The 18,563-nt window shown below is 35.1% G+C and overlaps 2 protein-coding genes across 3 annotated transcripts in view; one reads left to right on the forward strand and one right to left on the reverse strand.

Annotated features, from left to right (window-relative positions):
• Nucleotides 1-18,563, forward strand: part of LOC139982839 (uncharacterized) — a 107,951-nt gene that overhangs the window by 28,244 nt on the left and 61,144 nt on the right. The window lies entirely within an intron of this gene.
• The window catches only part of LOC139982838 (uncharacterized), a 48,854-nt gene that overhangs the window by 25,809 nt on the left and 4,482 nt on the right, over nt 1-18,563 (reverse strand). For both annotated transcript variants that reach the window (XM_071995942.1, XM_071995941.1), the window contains exons 4-9: nt 17,927-18,190; nt 15,861-17,392; nt 8,797-9,014; nt 5,451-5,527; nt 4,396-4,448; nt 2,459-2,578 (exon numbers count right to left, since the gene is read on the reverse strand). In XM_071995942.1, the coding sequence (XP_071852043.1) occupies nt 2,459-2,578; nt 4,396-4,448; nt 5,451-5,527; nt 8,797-9,014; nt 15,861-17,392; nt 17,927-18,190 (2,264 nt within the window). The remainder of the gene's footprint in view (nt 1-2,458; nt 2,579-4,395; nt 4,449-5,450; nt 5,528-8,796; nt 9,015-15,860; nt 17,393-17,926; nt 18,191-18,563) is intronic.

Genomic DNA, 18,563 nt, shown 5'->3' on the forward strand with positions numbered 1-18,563 from the left:
TTTATCGATCATCGGAGCATTCTAATTAAATTGTCAGAATTCATATTAATAGTTTTAAGAGATGCCACACCTCGAAAACAGCAAATACGATATACACTCATAAATTATCAATAATGGCTGTCATAATTATATGTATGTGTACTATGAACGCACCGCCGGAGACAGGTTGGACTAGGGTGCATTGTGGGAGCAACGTATCCTAAACTCTTGCGCAATTTAAAATCATGCCAATATAATGCTTTGAGCAAATATTTTGCATTCTCCTCCAAAAATTCCTGCCCCTGCAGTGCATAGGCCACTCCACAAGCCCTCAGACATCGTGATTCCTTCCTTCAGGCTGGCGGTTTTGACCATGTGTGAGCCATTATTCTATTTCTGGTGTAGAAAGAACGTTTTTAACTGGAAAATGCCAGTGAGATGTCAACATTAAAATAATAAAGAATTAAGCGAGATTTCTCGGACGCAAATTCATGTAACAGAGGGCGCAATTCTGTATAGCAAAAAGTGAAAATGTTCGATACTTTTGATATTTTTTCACACTAGACAAACATATCAGTGTTGGTTTAGCAGCACTTTTCTAGTCTATACAATCTAACGATATAGTTGTCAAAACAACTCATTTGCACGCAACTTTAAAGAGGCATAATTTGCAGACACAACACATAGTTGCGATTCGTTTTCATAATGGATATATTCTTAATATGTTGTGAGGTTATATTTGTATTTCTTTAATCAGACGATGGGGGGGGGGGGGATGTGGGCGAGTCGGAGAATTTTTGGCATCGGATCACCTCTGAACTGACAAAGTTATACTGCTATCATGAGAGACTTTCTACTAAATGCATACGAGTAAGAATCATTGTAGAATACCTTTTGAATAAAATGCTTTCACTGTACCCGACAACTGCGACCCCTACCCCCTCCCCTTGCTACTTGCAACACTTTGCACGTCTCACAGAAGCGCTATATAGCAAGTTGCCCTTCTCGGTTCATATTAAAGCTCAGAACTTCTTATAACGTCAAGTGTGTACTGATACACAGCACATAGTCTCCTTTGTTGTGTATGTAATTTCTTACGTGTTGCCGCCAATCATTGGCAGAGACTTGTTATAAGGTAGTCTATGGAAAGATGGATTTCCATCTTGTGCAAACATGTAAGATTGTTGAACACCTAAGCGGATAATTAATTCATAGCGGAGAGTCATCATTAGCCCCCTTATTGGTAATGGCCACAAAACACAAAATAACGATTGAAATTTACTCCCTGCTGTCGAAAAAACCGTTAAAATTCGAATGTGATGTTGCTACAGCCGCTAATGTTCTGAGATCAAGTATAGACTGTTTCAGGTCGCGTTGCTTCCTTCAGCAGGAAGTGCTACTGCCCCAAATTGGAAGATTTACTACAAGTGTCGACATAACGAATAGTCTAAACTATATGAGAAGTGGATTAATATTTCTAAATTGTTAATCCCTTAGTAGAGTTACTAGATGAAACTGTGCAGTTGAGTTTTTGAAAAATGTGACATCGGTTGGTAATATAACAAAATTAAACACATTACGTTGTTTCTCGGAGGGTGGAATGCAATAATAAAACATGTAATCCAAAAAATTGTTTGATTACTAATGTTTGTGATTGAGTTTCTGGTCAAAGTAGCGAACGTGAGTATGATAGTGTTATTACAGTTTCCTTGCAATATGAGGTCAAACCAAGTGTTGGCACATACACATTTGTATGTCCTTAGTTAATTATTAGTAATTGTATGCAATGAAACTCATCGCAAGTAAAAGTGCTAATCATTCTACTTATTTCCTGCGTAGTAAATTGAGCGCTTAGTCAATTAGGGAGCTGTTAAAACAAATGTTTTTATCGATAGAACAACTGCGCTAAAGCGTAATATAACACAGTTTGTGCAAAACGAAGCTACGTTTTTAACCTTATGTACTTGCAGACCACGAACTAATGTCGCCGGACTTCTAATATTTCAATATTTGTAGCAACTAACATGTTTATTATAGGCACATTCTATGCATAATTAAGTAATCAAATCCCATTACCCATATAAGCCACAAAAGTGATATAACACCTTCACTAAGAATTACAAACTGGACAGTGTCCCAATGTATGTAAATTGTAAAAAAAAAAAAAAACAGTTAACATATAATTGTACATTAAGAGAAAGGCTAAGTAATGGAAATCAAATCATAAGATTCATCGATAAAGACAGCTATTCCTTGATATCGTTCTGCAATTAAAAACTGCATTAAACCGTTATTGTAAGACAAACGGTTTATACTCATGTACGGTACAATGGTATTTTTACGTCCAAAACGACCTGTTATTTTACAGAAATTGCCTTGGATGTGCATGAAGCCCATGCTATATAACGTATTGCTATACTATACCAATAACACATAATTTTGATAATGAACGAACGGCGTGTCACGGTTACTGACTTACGTCATGGTATGATGCGTTCTCCAGAAGCTGTATAGTACATCTCTGTCGTAACTCACTGTCATATCTGCCAATATCCACATGGTTTGTGCATATAACCTTCACTGTATCTACATCATCAACCTGATATTTTGACACATAAGAAAAGAACATTTCATAGTGTTTTTTCTCAATTAAAATGTTTCATAAATGATTACAGTCATGTATTTGCTATAAACAGATCACCAAACATGAAATAAACTTTGAATGTTACAATCGGTATCGAGCTCAATGAACGGATTTGTTGAAGTAGTAAAACGGCATCTAAATCTACACAAAACTAGTTAACAAAATTTAAAAAAAAATACTACATTTTTTACCCACAGCTAAATAACGATTCCCTGTTTCTGCAATAAATGGTACGCCTTTATAACATCTGCAACTACTTTTTATTATGATGTTCCTTTCTGTTTATACGGTAATGGATAAATGTGTGTTCATTCATACTAAGTAAAGATTCCTAAATCCTATTAGTCCATTCAGGTCAGCTGACCGTGGTTAATCCTGTGAGTAACGCACGGTAATTACGGGGCATCACTTTAATAAATCTTTGGTTATATGTAACCAAAAATGTTTTGTTTTATGATTTTTCCCCACACAAATGGTAGTGTATGAATGAACGGGGTTAATCAACGGTCTAGCGTGCGTTACTCACATGATTAATGCACTCCGGGTGTTAATGCTATCGCTGGATGCACTCGGGCTCCGCCCTCGTGCATCGCTTGCATTATCCCCCGATCGTGCATTAATCCTGTGAGTAACGCACGCTAGACCGTTGATTAACCCCTTATTAAACTACATGTGGTTTAAGAATTACAGCCTTTCCAAAAATTAATTGGTCATTAACTATATTATCTACACTGACTTTCTTTGTTTAATACAGCTCATCAGATGACAATTCACACGATTGAATGTCGGCAACTGTAACACACCTGTATCCTCGAAAGCAGGAAAGCTATGTTTTTACCATAGCTAGACGGTACGAGTTGGGTTGGGATACTTTTACATTCTTTTCTCTGTACATATGATTTGGACGAGAGCAGCTATCAGCAGTTTAAGTTGCTTAGTTTGTTTGATCATCAAATGTTACAAACCTGTCGGTATTACTTATGACTGTAATTGATCAAGCTACTGTAAGATACTGTTCCAAATGTAATACGAATATTGAACACTCGGGTATTGGCATATCTGGGTCTGGCTCCTAAATATGCTGCATATTGTTTGATTTAGTACGGCAATGTGTAGACAGAAGAGAATTTACGGTATGTCCTTGATTCATTCGTCATAAAATACATTCTTATGAATGATAACGAAAGCAATCTGACTTCGTTTCTTCTGTAAAGACTGATCACAGTTTCAAAGTGCAAACTTTTTAAGTGGACATTACACGTACGCAAGTTTAGACAGATATGTCGGTATTGTTTACCCGATTGAAATAATATTAACGTATACAAGCACGTTACAGTCTTAGTGTCTGTAAAATTTATCATAGCAGCACATACATCTCAGATTTCTGCTATTGTTGAATCATTCTACATATTAAACTGTCAATGTAAAATTCTGCGTATGGCAAATGTCACGTTATAGTAGTATAAACTGTTTGTTATGTGGCTTAAATGTTAATATCCATTGAATTAGAAGTTTGTTATCGTATGCATCATTTAGATAATTATTTATAAAGCAAGACTATTTCAAATTGCATATAAAACAAAATATGTTTTTGCTTAATGTAATCAACAGTCCATCACAATTCCAAATTAAAATAGGTGACATCCACCATTGTTTCATTATGCTCTACAAGGTGGTGTTAAAAACTTCGATGCAAGTATTCATTTTTTTTCAAAAGGCATCACGAATATCAAACTACACGTGGGAATAAAAACTCTACAAACAAAACATACCTTCCAAGCACCGGATTCAAGATTCAGACTGTAACCGTAGTACCTCCACAGCACTATAATGTCAGAAATACAAACGTGTGCAAGAGAATGAACAATATAATAATAATACGATAGATTCATCTACAGAGAAAAACAGATTACATATGTTTGTGGAACTGACTAATTTAATTCATTCATTCTCGTCTATGTATATGTATAGGTTTATGTATATGTAATATATATATATATATATATACATATATATATATATATATATATATATATATATATATAAATATATATATATATATATATTATATAAATGAATGTGTAGCAAGTGGTATGACAGATATATAGATATAAATATATATATATATACATATATATATATATATATATATATATATATATATATATATATATATATATATATATATAGCAAGACTTCGTGTCACGAACCGAAGTCAGTACCACTCGACCATAGTGATTCTACTAATCTACTGGTGTGTTAAAGCGTATAAATTGGCTTTGAATAACTGTCATTAAGGGCGTATTACCCAAGTGTTATGATTGTAATATGCCCTTAATGATAGTTATTACAGTTAAGCCAATTTATACGCTTTAACACACCAGTAGAATTACTGTGGCCGAGTGGCTTGTGACACGAAGATCCGGGGTTCGATTCCTACCTTCGCCTGATGAGTCCCAAAAGGACGAAACCGGTCGTGAAGTGGAATTTTTCTGGTGTGTTTTTCTTTATTGACTTACTATATATATCTGTCATACCACTTGCTACACATTCATTTCTTATTTACGGCTTAGCTTGCCTAAAGAGTGGTTATTCTGTGTAAAATTGTCAGATTCAAAGCGCCAGGGGTGCATTCTGTACACTCTGTTATATATATATATATATATATATATATATATATATATATATATATATATATATATATACATATATTCAATTGTGTACGAACTAAAAGTAATACAATAATTTAATAAATACTCATATATGAGAAAACCTGATAAACTGAAATACTAATTGAACACTGACTAACTTGACGATACATGTATACCTTTAATGTCTCTAGATTTCATTCTCGCGGGAATTGATTTTGCAGCAATGGACGGAGGCAGCAAACAATTATCAAACCTTTCAAGTAGAAATAAAGAAGAAAAAGGAGAAAATTATGATAAATTAACACAGTAATCTAGCAAAGTAAATAAAATTACAACCTTTATTGTACAAATGTCGGAAACAACCGCCAAAAAGACAAATATACTATTTATTTACTGTTCATAATATATCGTAAATAACCTCAAACGTGTTATTTGATGAAGAATTCTAACTACTAAATTTCTTCTTATCTACTGACAGACGAAGGTCGTAGATAAATAGTTTTCAGTAACATTGAGCTATAATGAATTAAACCCTTTTGTGGCCGGGAAATCTTTATAAACAGCAAGGTTGTAATTAACAAAGATCAGAAACAAGGATTAAGAACAAGGTAGAAATCATGGAATTCTTAATCGTATTATTTGTTATGAGATGTAATAAATATATTAGATAATATAATATGATATTACTATTTCAGAATGCCAGTTCCGCTACAAAATCGTATTGATGGTAAGCTATCTTAACTCCCGTGAGGTTGGATAACAGTTCTTTTACATGTGTTGAGTAAAAGTTGGTATACCTCTGACGCAGTTGGTATGAACTCTATTTTTCAGCACCGTTCGTTATTATACATTGTCGTATACGTATCTGAGTGCAGCGTATTCACGTTTTACCCATGAGAACGAATGTTATTACATTAATGTCAACTTAAACCTTTTAAACAAGTTAGGTACTACGTCAAAATCACAGTGTCAGTAAAAAACAAACACGTTTAACAGAAAAGTCAATAATACAACAATTAAACCAGAAGAGAATGCATCAATTAGCCTGGATTTCTGTGAAATATACAAAAATGGTCAACAATTTTATCTTTACAAGTCAAAATAATAGTCATAACAAAATGAAGTGTGATTTAAAAAAAAACTTTTCTTCAGCTAGAACAGTCACAATTTCGATATGTTCTTCATCATAATTTACGTCCGAAAAAAAAGCTTGGACTTTCGAAGACAAAACGTTGAGATTTATGCAGTCGCCGTTGCAAATAACAAGTAGTGATCAACGTCAACATTCCTGGAAGAGTTACGAACATTAAAACTGTGTCGAGTAGACGGTTCAGTAAGAACATTTGAAACAAATGTAAGTTGAAGATCTGAAAAAAACGCCGAAAATGTCGAGAATAAAGTTGAAATTGGAGTTAACAAAAAAAAAGGAGAATTTCCATTCTCCAATTTGGGCCACTGTAGCATCTACAAGAAGGAAACATTGTAATATGGAAGGCCACGAGGGCTTTGTATACCATCACGTTTTACAAGCACCATTCTAACAGGGCGGGTGATAACTAATACATCACAGGTAAACAAAACCAGTTTAGTATCCGGATGAAGCATATTGGCATAAGACCTAAATATATGGTGTAATAATAGCAAAACCGACAGCACAAAATGTGTAAATAAATACAAAATGACACGCTTCCTACAATGCAGTGGCGGAGCGTCCATACAGTCAGGGGCGGATGCCCCCCCCCCCCGACGGACACAAATGGACTGCTGGCGCCCTTTTCAGCTATTTACCACTTATTCGCGATTATTGACTTTTTTATTGCGCTCTCATCTACCCATTGACATTTGTAACATTTTGTTGGCGATGACACCTATTTATTCTTCGTTATCTGCAAATTAGCAAGGCCCGGAAAGGGTCATTTTTGGCGATCTAGGGAGTATCTTTACTCAAAAACTTTCTGTACGCTCCGCGCCAACCTGTGGTGGCGCTCCGCTTAGATAAAGTCGAAAGCGCCCATACAGATCGTTCTCGCCCCTCTGACCAATACCCCTAGCTCCGCCACTGCTCTGATGTACCCGTCTGACATCTTTTAAATTAATTTCAGCTCCGTCGATCTGTTTTTGCCCCTTGCTCGATCTATTAAAAATAACACGTTAATTAAGCTATGTCAACCTCATTATATTGCGATGCGTTATATAAAGTTATGTCTGTCTCAAGTGATAAGAGAACACATATCTAACACGTGTCTTTATTTGATATGTCGATGCTTCTGCGAAGAAAATATTTTCCGATATTTTGCGGAGTATACACTGGACTTGTTCAGAACTTTTTTCACCTTGCGTGATATTCACATGGAGGGTGCATTGCATGATAATTACAACACATATACTACCATTCAGTATGACATCAGCACCATGCACACACGATCATGGTGCTCTGTTTCTTACTAGTTCAATATGGCATACTTTAATCAAATCATGCGGTTAGCAAATAAATATAAGCCGTTCAGCGCATGGCTTTGTATGTAATTGTAATGATTTTTTTAATGTATTAAACATGTTCTCCCAAATTACAGAAGGAAGGTAAACAACTAACAAGAACCTCATGTCAGTGCAGGCAAGTACTTCTATGCCTGCCTATATTGATTAGAAACGCATAGGATATTGCTTGTACTCTACACTTGTGTACAGTGTACACGAATGTTCTGTCCGCTGTTCCCTGCATCTGTCACTACAACTAGAGGAAAATGTATTTGTCAGATATTTTCACAATATGTTTAGTATCTACTTTGTCTATTTTGTTACCACACGGAAATCTCACATTCGTCTGTTTTTATTTATTTCAATATACAGAGTATGACAATATATCATAGAGACATCATCCTGGTGCTTAAATTCGATCTCGTACGATGTAACGAGCATTAGTCTAAACGTTGGGTAATTAATGTTTGTCATTCAATAAATAGCTTTGCAGTCTGTAGTTTATTGATCTCAAAAATATGTTCTTTTGAATTATCTAGAACAGATGAATGACCGATGAGTACTTCTCATCATAACGATAATTTATATTATTTCAAATATGGAAAGATACAGTTTAGTATGCATGAATACAGTAGACACTGCATTATCGTATGCGAGTACACCGTTGATGGTCATTTATGGACACAAAGCCTAAAACCCATTATAATTACAAAGATGTCAACATCATGTTTATAGTTCTACGTCGTCTTATAGAATCAAAAGGAACAGTCTCATATAAGGTTGAACACAGTATATTGGAGCGAATCATATGTAAATTTACCTATTACGTTTTATTGCGATAAAAATGTGACCTTCCACTAAATATAAGTTTTAACTAATACCAAAACATGAAACTACAACGGTAATTACCGATATTATTATAAATATATTCGTTGAAAATATGAATTGAAAGCTAAATTATTCCGACGTTTTGTTTGCTATCAATTTTGTTGTCAGGTTTGAACATTCAGAACTGGGAATACGTAACCATTACATTATACTCACGACAGATCCTTTAAATGTTTAGAACGTAGCCCATAACGGAATATCATCGTAAGTTCTTCCTCTGTAAGTATCCTAGGCTCCTTATTTACTTGCTCTGTCTCTATGTGTATCTTCTCTACCGTCAACAATTGATTCAATCTGAGTCCAGAGTGAAGTACAATAACATCTTTCTCACACTCCTTAAAAGATTTGTTAAGGCATACGTTGCTGATGGGAATCTGACGGAAAACGAAACAAACTATTAGTTTTAGCATGGATTTAAAGCATGGACATTCGAACTCTCTGCTTAATACACGTTAGTAATCCACTTGATAAATAAGTTGATTAGGTCTTCGATTTCTCTCAATTTCATGGCTCAGAGTAACTTTGAGTGTAAAAATATCGTCGATTTGAAAGGGACATAAAAGAGGGCTTAGGTTTCATTGGTGCAAATACGTACACAGTTGGGAAAAAGTAACGTATGACGAGTGCAATAACTCTAATGACATGTAAGCCATACTTTTAAGTTTATCATCAAAAGACATTGTTCTAAATATTACAATGATATGATTTATTTAAGTACTTAATATAGAATATAAATTATGAAAACAATTAAGGATATTGAAAATATGTATGAATCCAATACTATTAACTACTCAATATATACTCTGAATGATTTACTTACGATACTGATATTATTTTAAGATATGAACTAGATCAATTAGCAAGCAGAGAAATGGAAAATGATATCAAACATTTTGAAAACTATAAATACTCAATTAGCAAAGCCCGCGCAAAAGTAAATGAAATAAAATGTTAAACAATAGTGTAACGTTCGCCGGGCGAAAAGAACACACAGTATGTGTAGACCCTCGAGTGGCTGTATTCGACTTCTTCTTTATGTCGTGTAGTCTCTTACATTATTACACAGTTGAATGCACATGTCCAGCTATTGTCTATAGCACGGCATGTCTGTACGGAGTTCAAATTACTGCTGTTAGGGCAGATATCGGTTTCAGGACCAGCGGTTTTTCTGGTGTTATTGTTCTAGTTTACATATCTAAATTTCGTATGGGAGTACTATTTTCAGTTGACGTTATTACTGTGTTGAAGTAATTCAGAAAGTAAACCTATATACCCCGCTCTCAGTTACCGAGGACGGAAGTGGATAGAGACCTATCAATCGCGACAAGGGTTGACACAAACAAATACAACTGAAATAGGCGATTTACCCGTCATGAAATTACCAGCCATTTACATTCAGAAACAAGTGATAAAGGGTAATATCATTATCTTCAACAGGTTATCATTTTTGTTGATACATGGTTGATCCGTCCTGCAACGTCAAAAATGTACTTTTTTTTATGATATCAATTTTATCTGAACTGTTAAAACAAGGTGTTTGTACATGTTTCCCCAATGGTTTATTCCATAGTGTAAACATTTGGGCACTCTGCAGTTTTTGATTTCCTTTGAGTTTTTGTTCCATTTACTAAATGCAGTTGATGGGTACTCAGTAACCGATGTTATGTCAAAGCTCAGTAACTCATGTGGTGAGGGTTGTAGTGATTATCGTACGAAGACCTAGAGAGGACATGGTTAAAAAAAAATTATTACGTACGTACGTAATAATACTACGTACGTACGTAATAATTATCACGTACGTACGTGATAATACTACGTACGTACGTAATAATATCACGTACGTACGTGATAATTACTACGTACGTACGTATTGTTATTACGTACGTACGTAATAATTACTACGTACTTATGTAGTGATTATCACGTACGTATTTGATAATTATAACGAATGAAGGCCTACGTATAGGCCTACACTCTAAAAACAACCTGGTGAAATTTCACTAGTTCCTGGTGAAATTTTCACCAGGAGTTGCGTTTATATGCTACCCTATATATCCTGGTTGTTTTCACCAAGTTGCCTGGTTAATGAGATTTTAACAAAATCCTGGTAGATATAACCAGGAAAGCCTGGTTAAATTTCGTGGTGAAATTTTGACACTGTCCTGGTTAATATCAATGGGTATTCACCTCATTCCTTGTGATATTAACCAACATTTCCTGGTTGATGCTAATACTATCCTGGTTAATATCACAGAATGTTCCACCCCTTTCTGGTTAAATTAAACAACATTTCCTGGTTGATGTCACCATTATCCTGGTTAATATTAAACTGATTTTCCACCTCATTCCTGGTTAAATCACCCCTTTCCTTGTTAATATGCCACCTTATTCTCCATTTAAGTTGCAATGCATTCAAATTGAGAAAAGACAAACATAAATTATAAAACAAGATCATCAATGTTACTGATAGCTAACTTTATTTGCATCTCCATTACTTTCGAATTTTGAGTAAAAAGTGAACTTTTGCAATTTAGTTTAATTAATTCCTCAAATATTAATACAATGAATTAATATAAGAAATGCAATACTGAAATCAAAATTTTGAGGACATATTTACAGCATAACCATCGTCACATGCTGAAGCTCTGATTGCTCGACATCAACTGTGAAATGTAACAGGGATACCAAGACCTTGATCAGCACTTTTGCACAAGGATTCAACTTGGAAATCACTTGAACAGTTTTCAGTACAGAACAAGAAATGGACCCTATACCTGTCTCTTGAAATACTTGATCAAAGCCTCTCTCCCAATAACCTTTGTTACAACAAAATTCAGCCCTGTGTCAGTAGCTTCTTTTCTGTATGCTGTATTAGCCCCAAATATGCTAGATATTCAAATGTGGTCACCTTTGGTCAGAATTCTACTGTTTTTATTACAACCTTTGAGGAAATTTTCCCATTCAGTCATCTTGTGTGTCATTAAAAATTTGTGAGAACAATTGGAAGGTACTTTTTGAAAACTTCTTGCCATTATAGCGTGCTATAATTTGGGGCATATACTGACTACAATTAAACTAGATAGGAAGGTCTTAGAAGATCTTTGTTCACATTGTTAATGATAGGGATGACCTAATACCAAATTGATTTGTTTAATTTAATTATTTACTTATTGGTAATTAATTCATATTTTTAATTTAATTACAATTATATTTTACCACTTTGCACAGACAAACCGAACATCTGCAAGACAATAATTAGGCTTCCAACGATACCATAAATGTTTTAGTAATAAGCTCATCCTTGGACCTCACATACTTATAAGTGCAAATTATTTTAACTCCAATAGAAAGTGGTAAGTTAAGCTTATTATAATCACAAGAAAGATTAATTTGAAAAGATTTTGAGCTAACAGTTAAGTAGTTAAAGTATAAACCAAAGTTTCCTTGAACATGAAATTTCTGATACTCCTAGCCACGAATGACCATAATTATGATCACGTTTTGCATACATCCACATGTCCGTCCGTGGACTCAGGAAGAAGCGTTTCCAAACAATTAACTAAACCGACCCCTAAATGACCTTTGACATAAAAGTCCTGAGCACTTCCACAAGTCTTTTCATCACAGGCCACTTCTATGCAAGTTTCATTGAAGTTGTACCAACAGGTATTATCAATTGTGGATAGAGAGATGAATTGAAATGCAAAACATCAAATTGTTTCTCATAAAAACAGCGACAATCACATTCTTGATGTGCATCATCCAAGCTACAGACATCCTTCTACTATTGCAAAGCTGTGTTACTTGGTAGCCTCTCTCAATTTCTCATTTTCACCTCTTCCAGTTTGTACCAATCTAGGAAAGGAATGAAACAATTAAAGTATTAAATGGTGTGTTAACGAACTAGAATGAAAAGAAGATTAATCGCTTTCTTCAGTCTAATAGTTTGTGCCATGCTTTTTGAAAACCTAACCCTTACCCTAATTTAATCTTGGAATAATTCTCTGAGTTGGTCAGTCTTATTTCTGTTTGGGATTGTTTTCCACAGGGCATTTTATGTGGTTTTTAACCCTAGGCTCCTTTGACATTTAGTTTCCTGTTAGGTTAGGTTTGTGTGTAAAGTAGGCTAACCTTATACTAATACTAGCTGATACAATTTAGTGATTTGAGATTAGCAACTAACCTTAAGTGAATTGAATTTGACGTGGTAGTTATTATAATAAATGGGCTAGCTGTTGATACAAGAGGGCTACACAAGTTGATTACCATCATACAATTCCACGTTTATACTTTTAAAATCAATTTCAAGGCTAAAAATAAACCTCAAACAATTATCTGTAGTGTAGGGTAGTCCTGTCCTACCCTTACCTAGCCTATAAAATGTGAGTTCAATCAGGGAGTTGTTCTAACAAATACCTTCGCCCATCTATTAGTATTACCCTGGCTATATGTGCATAGGCTGGGGAGTTTAAGTGATCTACCAGGGAGTTGCCGTAACATCATCTTGGATCGACAGCGGCAATAGACACTACACAGGCCTTATCACTGGCCTAGCCCATTATCTATCCACGTGAGATTCAATGAACACAAGCTTAACGTGAGGCCTAGGTCTAACATACGCCAGACCTATTTATGCATTAATTGAGCCTAGGACTAATGATCCGGGAATGAGTTCCAGCACAAAATTGTGGCGGCTTAAGTACAGCCATACCTGTGGTGTTACTGTTAGTCGAACGAACGTACCTTAATTGTCTGTCTGCGGCATTTTTGAGTTAACTAGTCTATAGGCTGCATATAGCTTGACTTCTGACTTCTTGCATGTAGACAAATGTGTTACAGTATATACGTACCGCGTACCGCCACTTCTTACTATCTTCGGTATATAACGTAAAATTATCACGTACGTACGTAATAAATATTACGTACGTACGTAATAATTTTTTTTTTACCATGTCCTCTCTAGGTCTTCGTATTATCGTGATACCACGTTATTGTGAAACAGGAGTAAACCTCGACATTCGTAAACTATGAAATGTTGCCGCAGTTTTATATCAACAAAACTTAGAACAACCAACCTTTGTTATTTAAACATCCGTTTGTTTAAAAATATTTTGTTTTGCTGTAAGATTGATACTTGCAAGTAATACCACTTCTCTTCCGCATAGTAAATGCTAGAATATTAAATCATATATTTTGTTGATAAAATACAAATTAAATTGACATTGAAATTTTGTGTAATGTGATATGTCTTCGGTATCAAAATTTACTGTCAATAGTAGTAATGATTGCTTGTATTGTTCGTCGTGCAATTTTAGCCATGGACATCGGCATTGCTATGTTTTTGTTGATACATTGGTGACTTTTGGGAGAAGTTGGACGTCCTATCCATATGCTTGCTGCTCTGAATGGATATGTGTAAAATCCCACTCGCCTCCACCAAAAAAAAGCGCGTTACTCACTTTCTGATTCGTTTTGTCATTTTTGTGATTGATATCATGTTGCCATAACTCATCTTCAAATTGGTCTATAGCGCATACGGTACTTTGAGCACCCGCTCTTAGAATACATGCATCATATTAGTTTTTGTACTATCTTTGTAGAATAATTTGATGTATTTGTGTCAACCAAATAAATTGCATTTTTTACTTCGTATTGTCATTTATGTGGTTAGGGGGATGGTTGCACTTATCGAAATCTCTTTGTCGTATCCTTCTAACATAACACTGATTGTATTTTGTCTGTATTTATTGTCGTATTTATTCTTTTCGTTAGGAACTTAGATTCACCCATTAAATTATCAAAGTAACACAGTCGTTTATTACCAACAGTGAAATGAAATTCAACATACTATCCTCCAAATTTACCAAGTCGATATTTGCACTAGAGAATATTGATTTCGTTACACTTAATATGGTATAGGGTAAATAACTTTCGCATAGTCATCCATTCGACACATTGTTTGTCCAGACAGTTCTTAATGATATACCGTTCTGTAATTCTGTAGTTGTGTTACATCTTTATTAATTTATACTTTCAAAGAGAATTTCCGCATGTAATTACAAGAAATAACCGGAAGGATATAAGTAATGTTCTATATTTTGATAGCGTAAATCCAAGGACTGCCAATGATTAGTTGGAACCATCGGTAAGGTTCATATACTCACAGTAATGTAGCTCGTAACTCCATGTCATGGGCGGGGTGGATTGAATATTTCAAATGCTAAATACCTACAACGTGAATCGACCATGAATATCTTCAAACGATGGTAGTTTTCGGTGGACTGGAATTTTTGGTTACTTACTGGTCACAGTCACATTAAACCTTGTCGCTGTGTTTCATTTCATACATGCTAATGTAACAGCTACAACTATATTAAAAACTACGATGTGATTGAAATCTCACAGTAACGGTTAATAGCATCTAGGTACAAAATAATGCATTACAAATAAATTGTATTTTATTCTTGTAACAGCTTAGTGCATATTTGCTGCTAAAATCAACAGCAGACAGAACAGAAAGAACATGCGGGAGCTGACTGTCGAACAAACAACAAGATACACAAGAATTAATTTAAAATGTAATATAGTAGATTATTTAAGCAGGATCAAAGACATGTATAGAATTGACAATAACGATTACATTTTATACCGGAGGTCATTAAGCAGTTTCCTATGTAGGGGAGAGGGATGGGGGGTAATTCCACGAAAAAAAAAAGAGAAGTCGAAAGTTAATTATAAGTCAAAAATAAACTATGCATTCGTTTTGTATAACTATCAGGCTAGCGCAAGACTTTGTTAATAAATACTTTGTGTGCGGTTGCCAAAGATGATGGGGGCATCCATAGTAGCTGCCCAGTTGTACCGTGGCTGAATGTCAAAAAACATGACTGTACAGTTTATCTCGATTGATGATGCGACGCTGAGGAATAAGCGCCTTATTTTTATGTATTTATTATATATATATATATATATATATATATATATATATATATATATATATATATATATATATATTTTTTTTTTTTTTTTTTTTTTTTTATATATTTTTTTTTGGGGGGGCAAGTTGGTAAACATGATATATTACAAGAAAAAAGAGATACAAGAGAAAACTATCATTAGTATCGTATCATCAATATCCTCATATAAATATTCAACCATGCCACGACTGTAAAGTATAATGTTGCCAATCATGCGACAATAGTAATATAACAAATACTTACGTCGCTTTTAGCTGCAATGTCAAGAATCTGTTTTGTTAACCTTTGAAGGAATCTACTATCAGTGGATCTGATGGTAACGCCTCCTGTTAATAAATCTTTTACTATGGCCACTTCATCATCAGGCTCACTAACTTGTTCAGGGAAACATAGTATTGCGAAAGATTGTCCGTCCTTAATTCCTTTCAGATACTTGATGATTCTTGAAAAAGCTTTCTTATTGAGTCCACATGCAAATCTAAAGACAAACTGTAGATCAACAGGGTTTATTTTCTCGAACTCTTTCTGGAGCGAAAGAGCTTCGTTCTCCATGCTCCCTGCACACGTTGAAAGATAGTTGGCTGCGTACCATTCAGCAAATAGTTTGTGATAAAATCTGACAACAGTCGTTCGCTCGATAACAGAAACCGCCGCCATACCTGGTGTATCATTTATCTTGAGAATGTCTTCTTCAAGTAGAATACCTATTGAGAGAAGTTCATTGTAACATCCATCGCCAACATTGGTCTTGAACATGTCTTTTTGCCACACAATCTGCTGATTCTTTCCAGTAAGCGCATCAAATAATAGTTTGCTAAGCTTTGGATGATGTGGAATGACATAACAGTCTTTTCGTTTTCTAGCGTGACCCATTTTGTTCCGCATATGCTCATAAAAGCACGTTAGAATGTGCCTAAAAAAACTGGTAACAGACGCGAATGATAAAATATGTTTTGAATCGTAAGAGATATGCACAAACATCACACAGAAGAGAGGTACTTGACAAATGTCGCTCAGCACAGGACTGTTAGTGAGAAGACCATTGATTCTCCTAGCCTCTTGATTATCGTTAACAGCAACAGCTCTGCTGATGTACTCATCCCTTGCATTATCATCAAAACCTGTCAAACGAACATTGACCGTCTCTACATCAAGATTATCAGGTATATAGGATGACCTCGTACATGTTATTACCTTAAATTTCGCAAACATATTACCAGCGATGATTTTCAGAATTTCTGATTTCTCAATGTTATCTTTGTCCGGATATTCATCATACCCATCAAAAACCAGCACTCCACCCGGGCTGTTTCTCAAAATTTCCATAATGTCTTCCTCTGTTAGTTTTGATTCACCTGGCATCAGCATCAGTTTGATCGCTTGACAAACCAACGATATACCGCCGAGGCGTCTTAGTGGAAGCAAGATAAAGATAGCTACATCTTTCAATGGAGATGATTCAGATGCATTGCACCAGTCATAAGCAGCTTGTAATGTAAACGTTGATTTACCATAACCAGGATCGCCTTCTAACAGTATTCGCTTTGAAGATACTATGTCATCATTAAATACATCGTGGTATGATTTTAGCTTTACGGCTTCCATTCTATTTCCTCCGGTATCTTTATTGTCTCTTCTGTGCATTTCAATACCACCTTCTACAAATATTTCATTCACACGATACACCTTTTCGCGGATGTAAGGTATTGGATTGATCTTGCTGTAAAGTTGTTTGTAGGATGACTTGAGACATCGCACAAATTGATATGTCTTATCTGTTCTCAAAATAATAGAAACATATAACAGTGTTTTATTCTTTGTTATGTTTTATGATACTTGAAACTGGTTATTAATAATAATCACAACAAGAACAAAAAATAATCATAATACTTATAATAACAATTATCATGATGACGACGACAAATTAACTGTAGCCTGTAATCACTAACATGACGTCATATTATCACTGAGAAAACGTGGCATGCGCAAAAATCCGATTAATATACTTGATATATAGCTTACATTTAGCTTACAAACATTTTACTTATAGTCTAATAATCAGTTTAACATGTTTTCAAATTATGAACTGCTGTGATATTTATACAGGCTAACTTGCAGCAGTCGTTTGTATGTGTGTATTTGACAATGACTTGGTAATTAGTCTCAGATATTTAGTTGTTAACATATTAACGCAGTTTAATAAAAGACTAGCCTACGTTTTAACCCTGTATGCAGGCGTTGTATTCCGTCATTTATTTGGTCGTACATATGTCAGTCTCTAGTCAGATATATATCGCACTAAACTTTACCTTCGGATCCCTGGAAAATACTACGCAGGGTGCTAAGTAAACCCTGAAGTCCCAATCGATCAAGAGCAGTCAACAAGGGTGAGATGTCATTAGGCTTTATTTGACCCCGTTCTGCCATGAAGGAGACCATGAGTAGCCCGGTGCTCTTTTTTGCATGTCGTAGCTCGTCATTCTCAGCAGGAGTAAACTTGAAGAGCATTGCAAGTTTGAGTATGATTTCAGCTGTGAGGAGCTCGGCTAGGCGTACCTTAAACCTGCCAAAATCTGTGAAGAGAATTTACAAAACATGAATGGTCTTGACTGAGTATGATTGGACAATTCTTCTTTACTCCAGATTCTTCCACCCCAAAATTGACGATTTATAAATGTTAATCAGTACCGGAACACGTAGCGACCAAGACAGTATAACTCACACCTAAGCACCCATCGTTGGGTACGTTCTACACTTTACCGAAGTCAACAAACTTCCTAAATTGATAACCGACGCTCAACAAGCACTACCCGGAGTGACCCCTTCTGACCCTGACAAAATACATGGTTCAGACATTTGTAAACTAGTCAGGACACATAAGCTATTCCCTCCTTGTCCACCTATTATTACAGGAATTGGTACGCTTACTGAGCATCTTTCAGGATA

The sequence above is a fragment of the Apostichopus japonicus genome, chromosome 16, assembly GCF_037975245.1.
Source record: "Apostichopus japonicus isolate 1M-3 chromosome 16, ASM3797524v1, whole genome shotgun sequence".
Taxonomy (NCBI): domain Eukaryota; kingdom Metazoa; phylum Echinodermata; class Holothuroidea; order Aspidochirotida; family Stichopodidae; genus Apostichopus; species Apostichopus japonicus.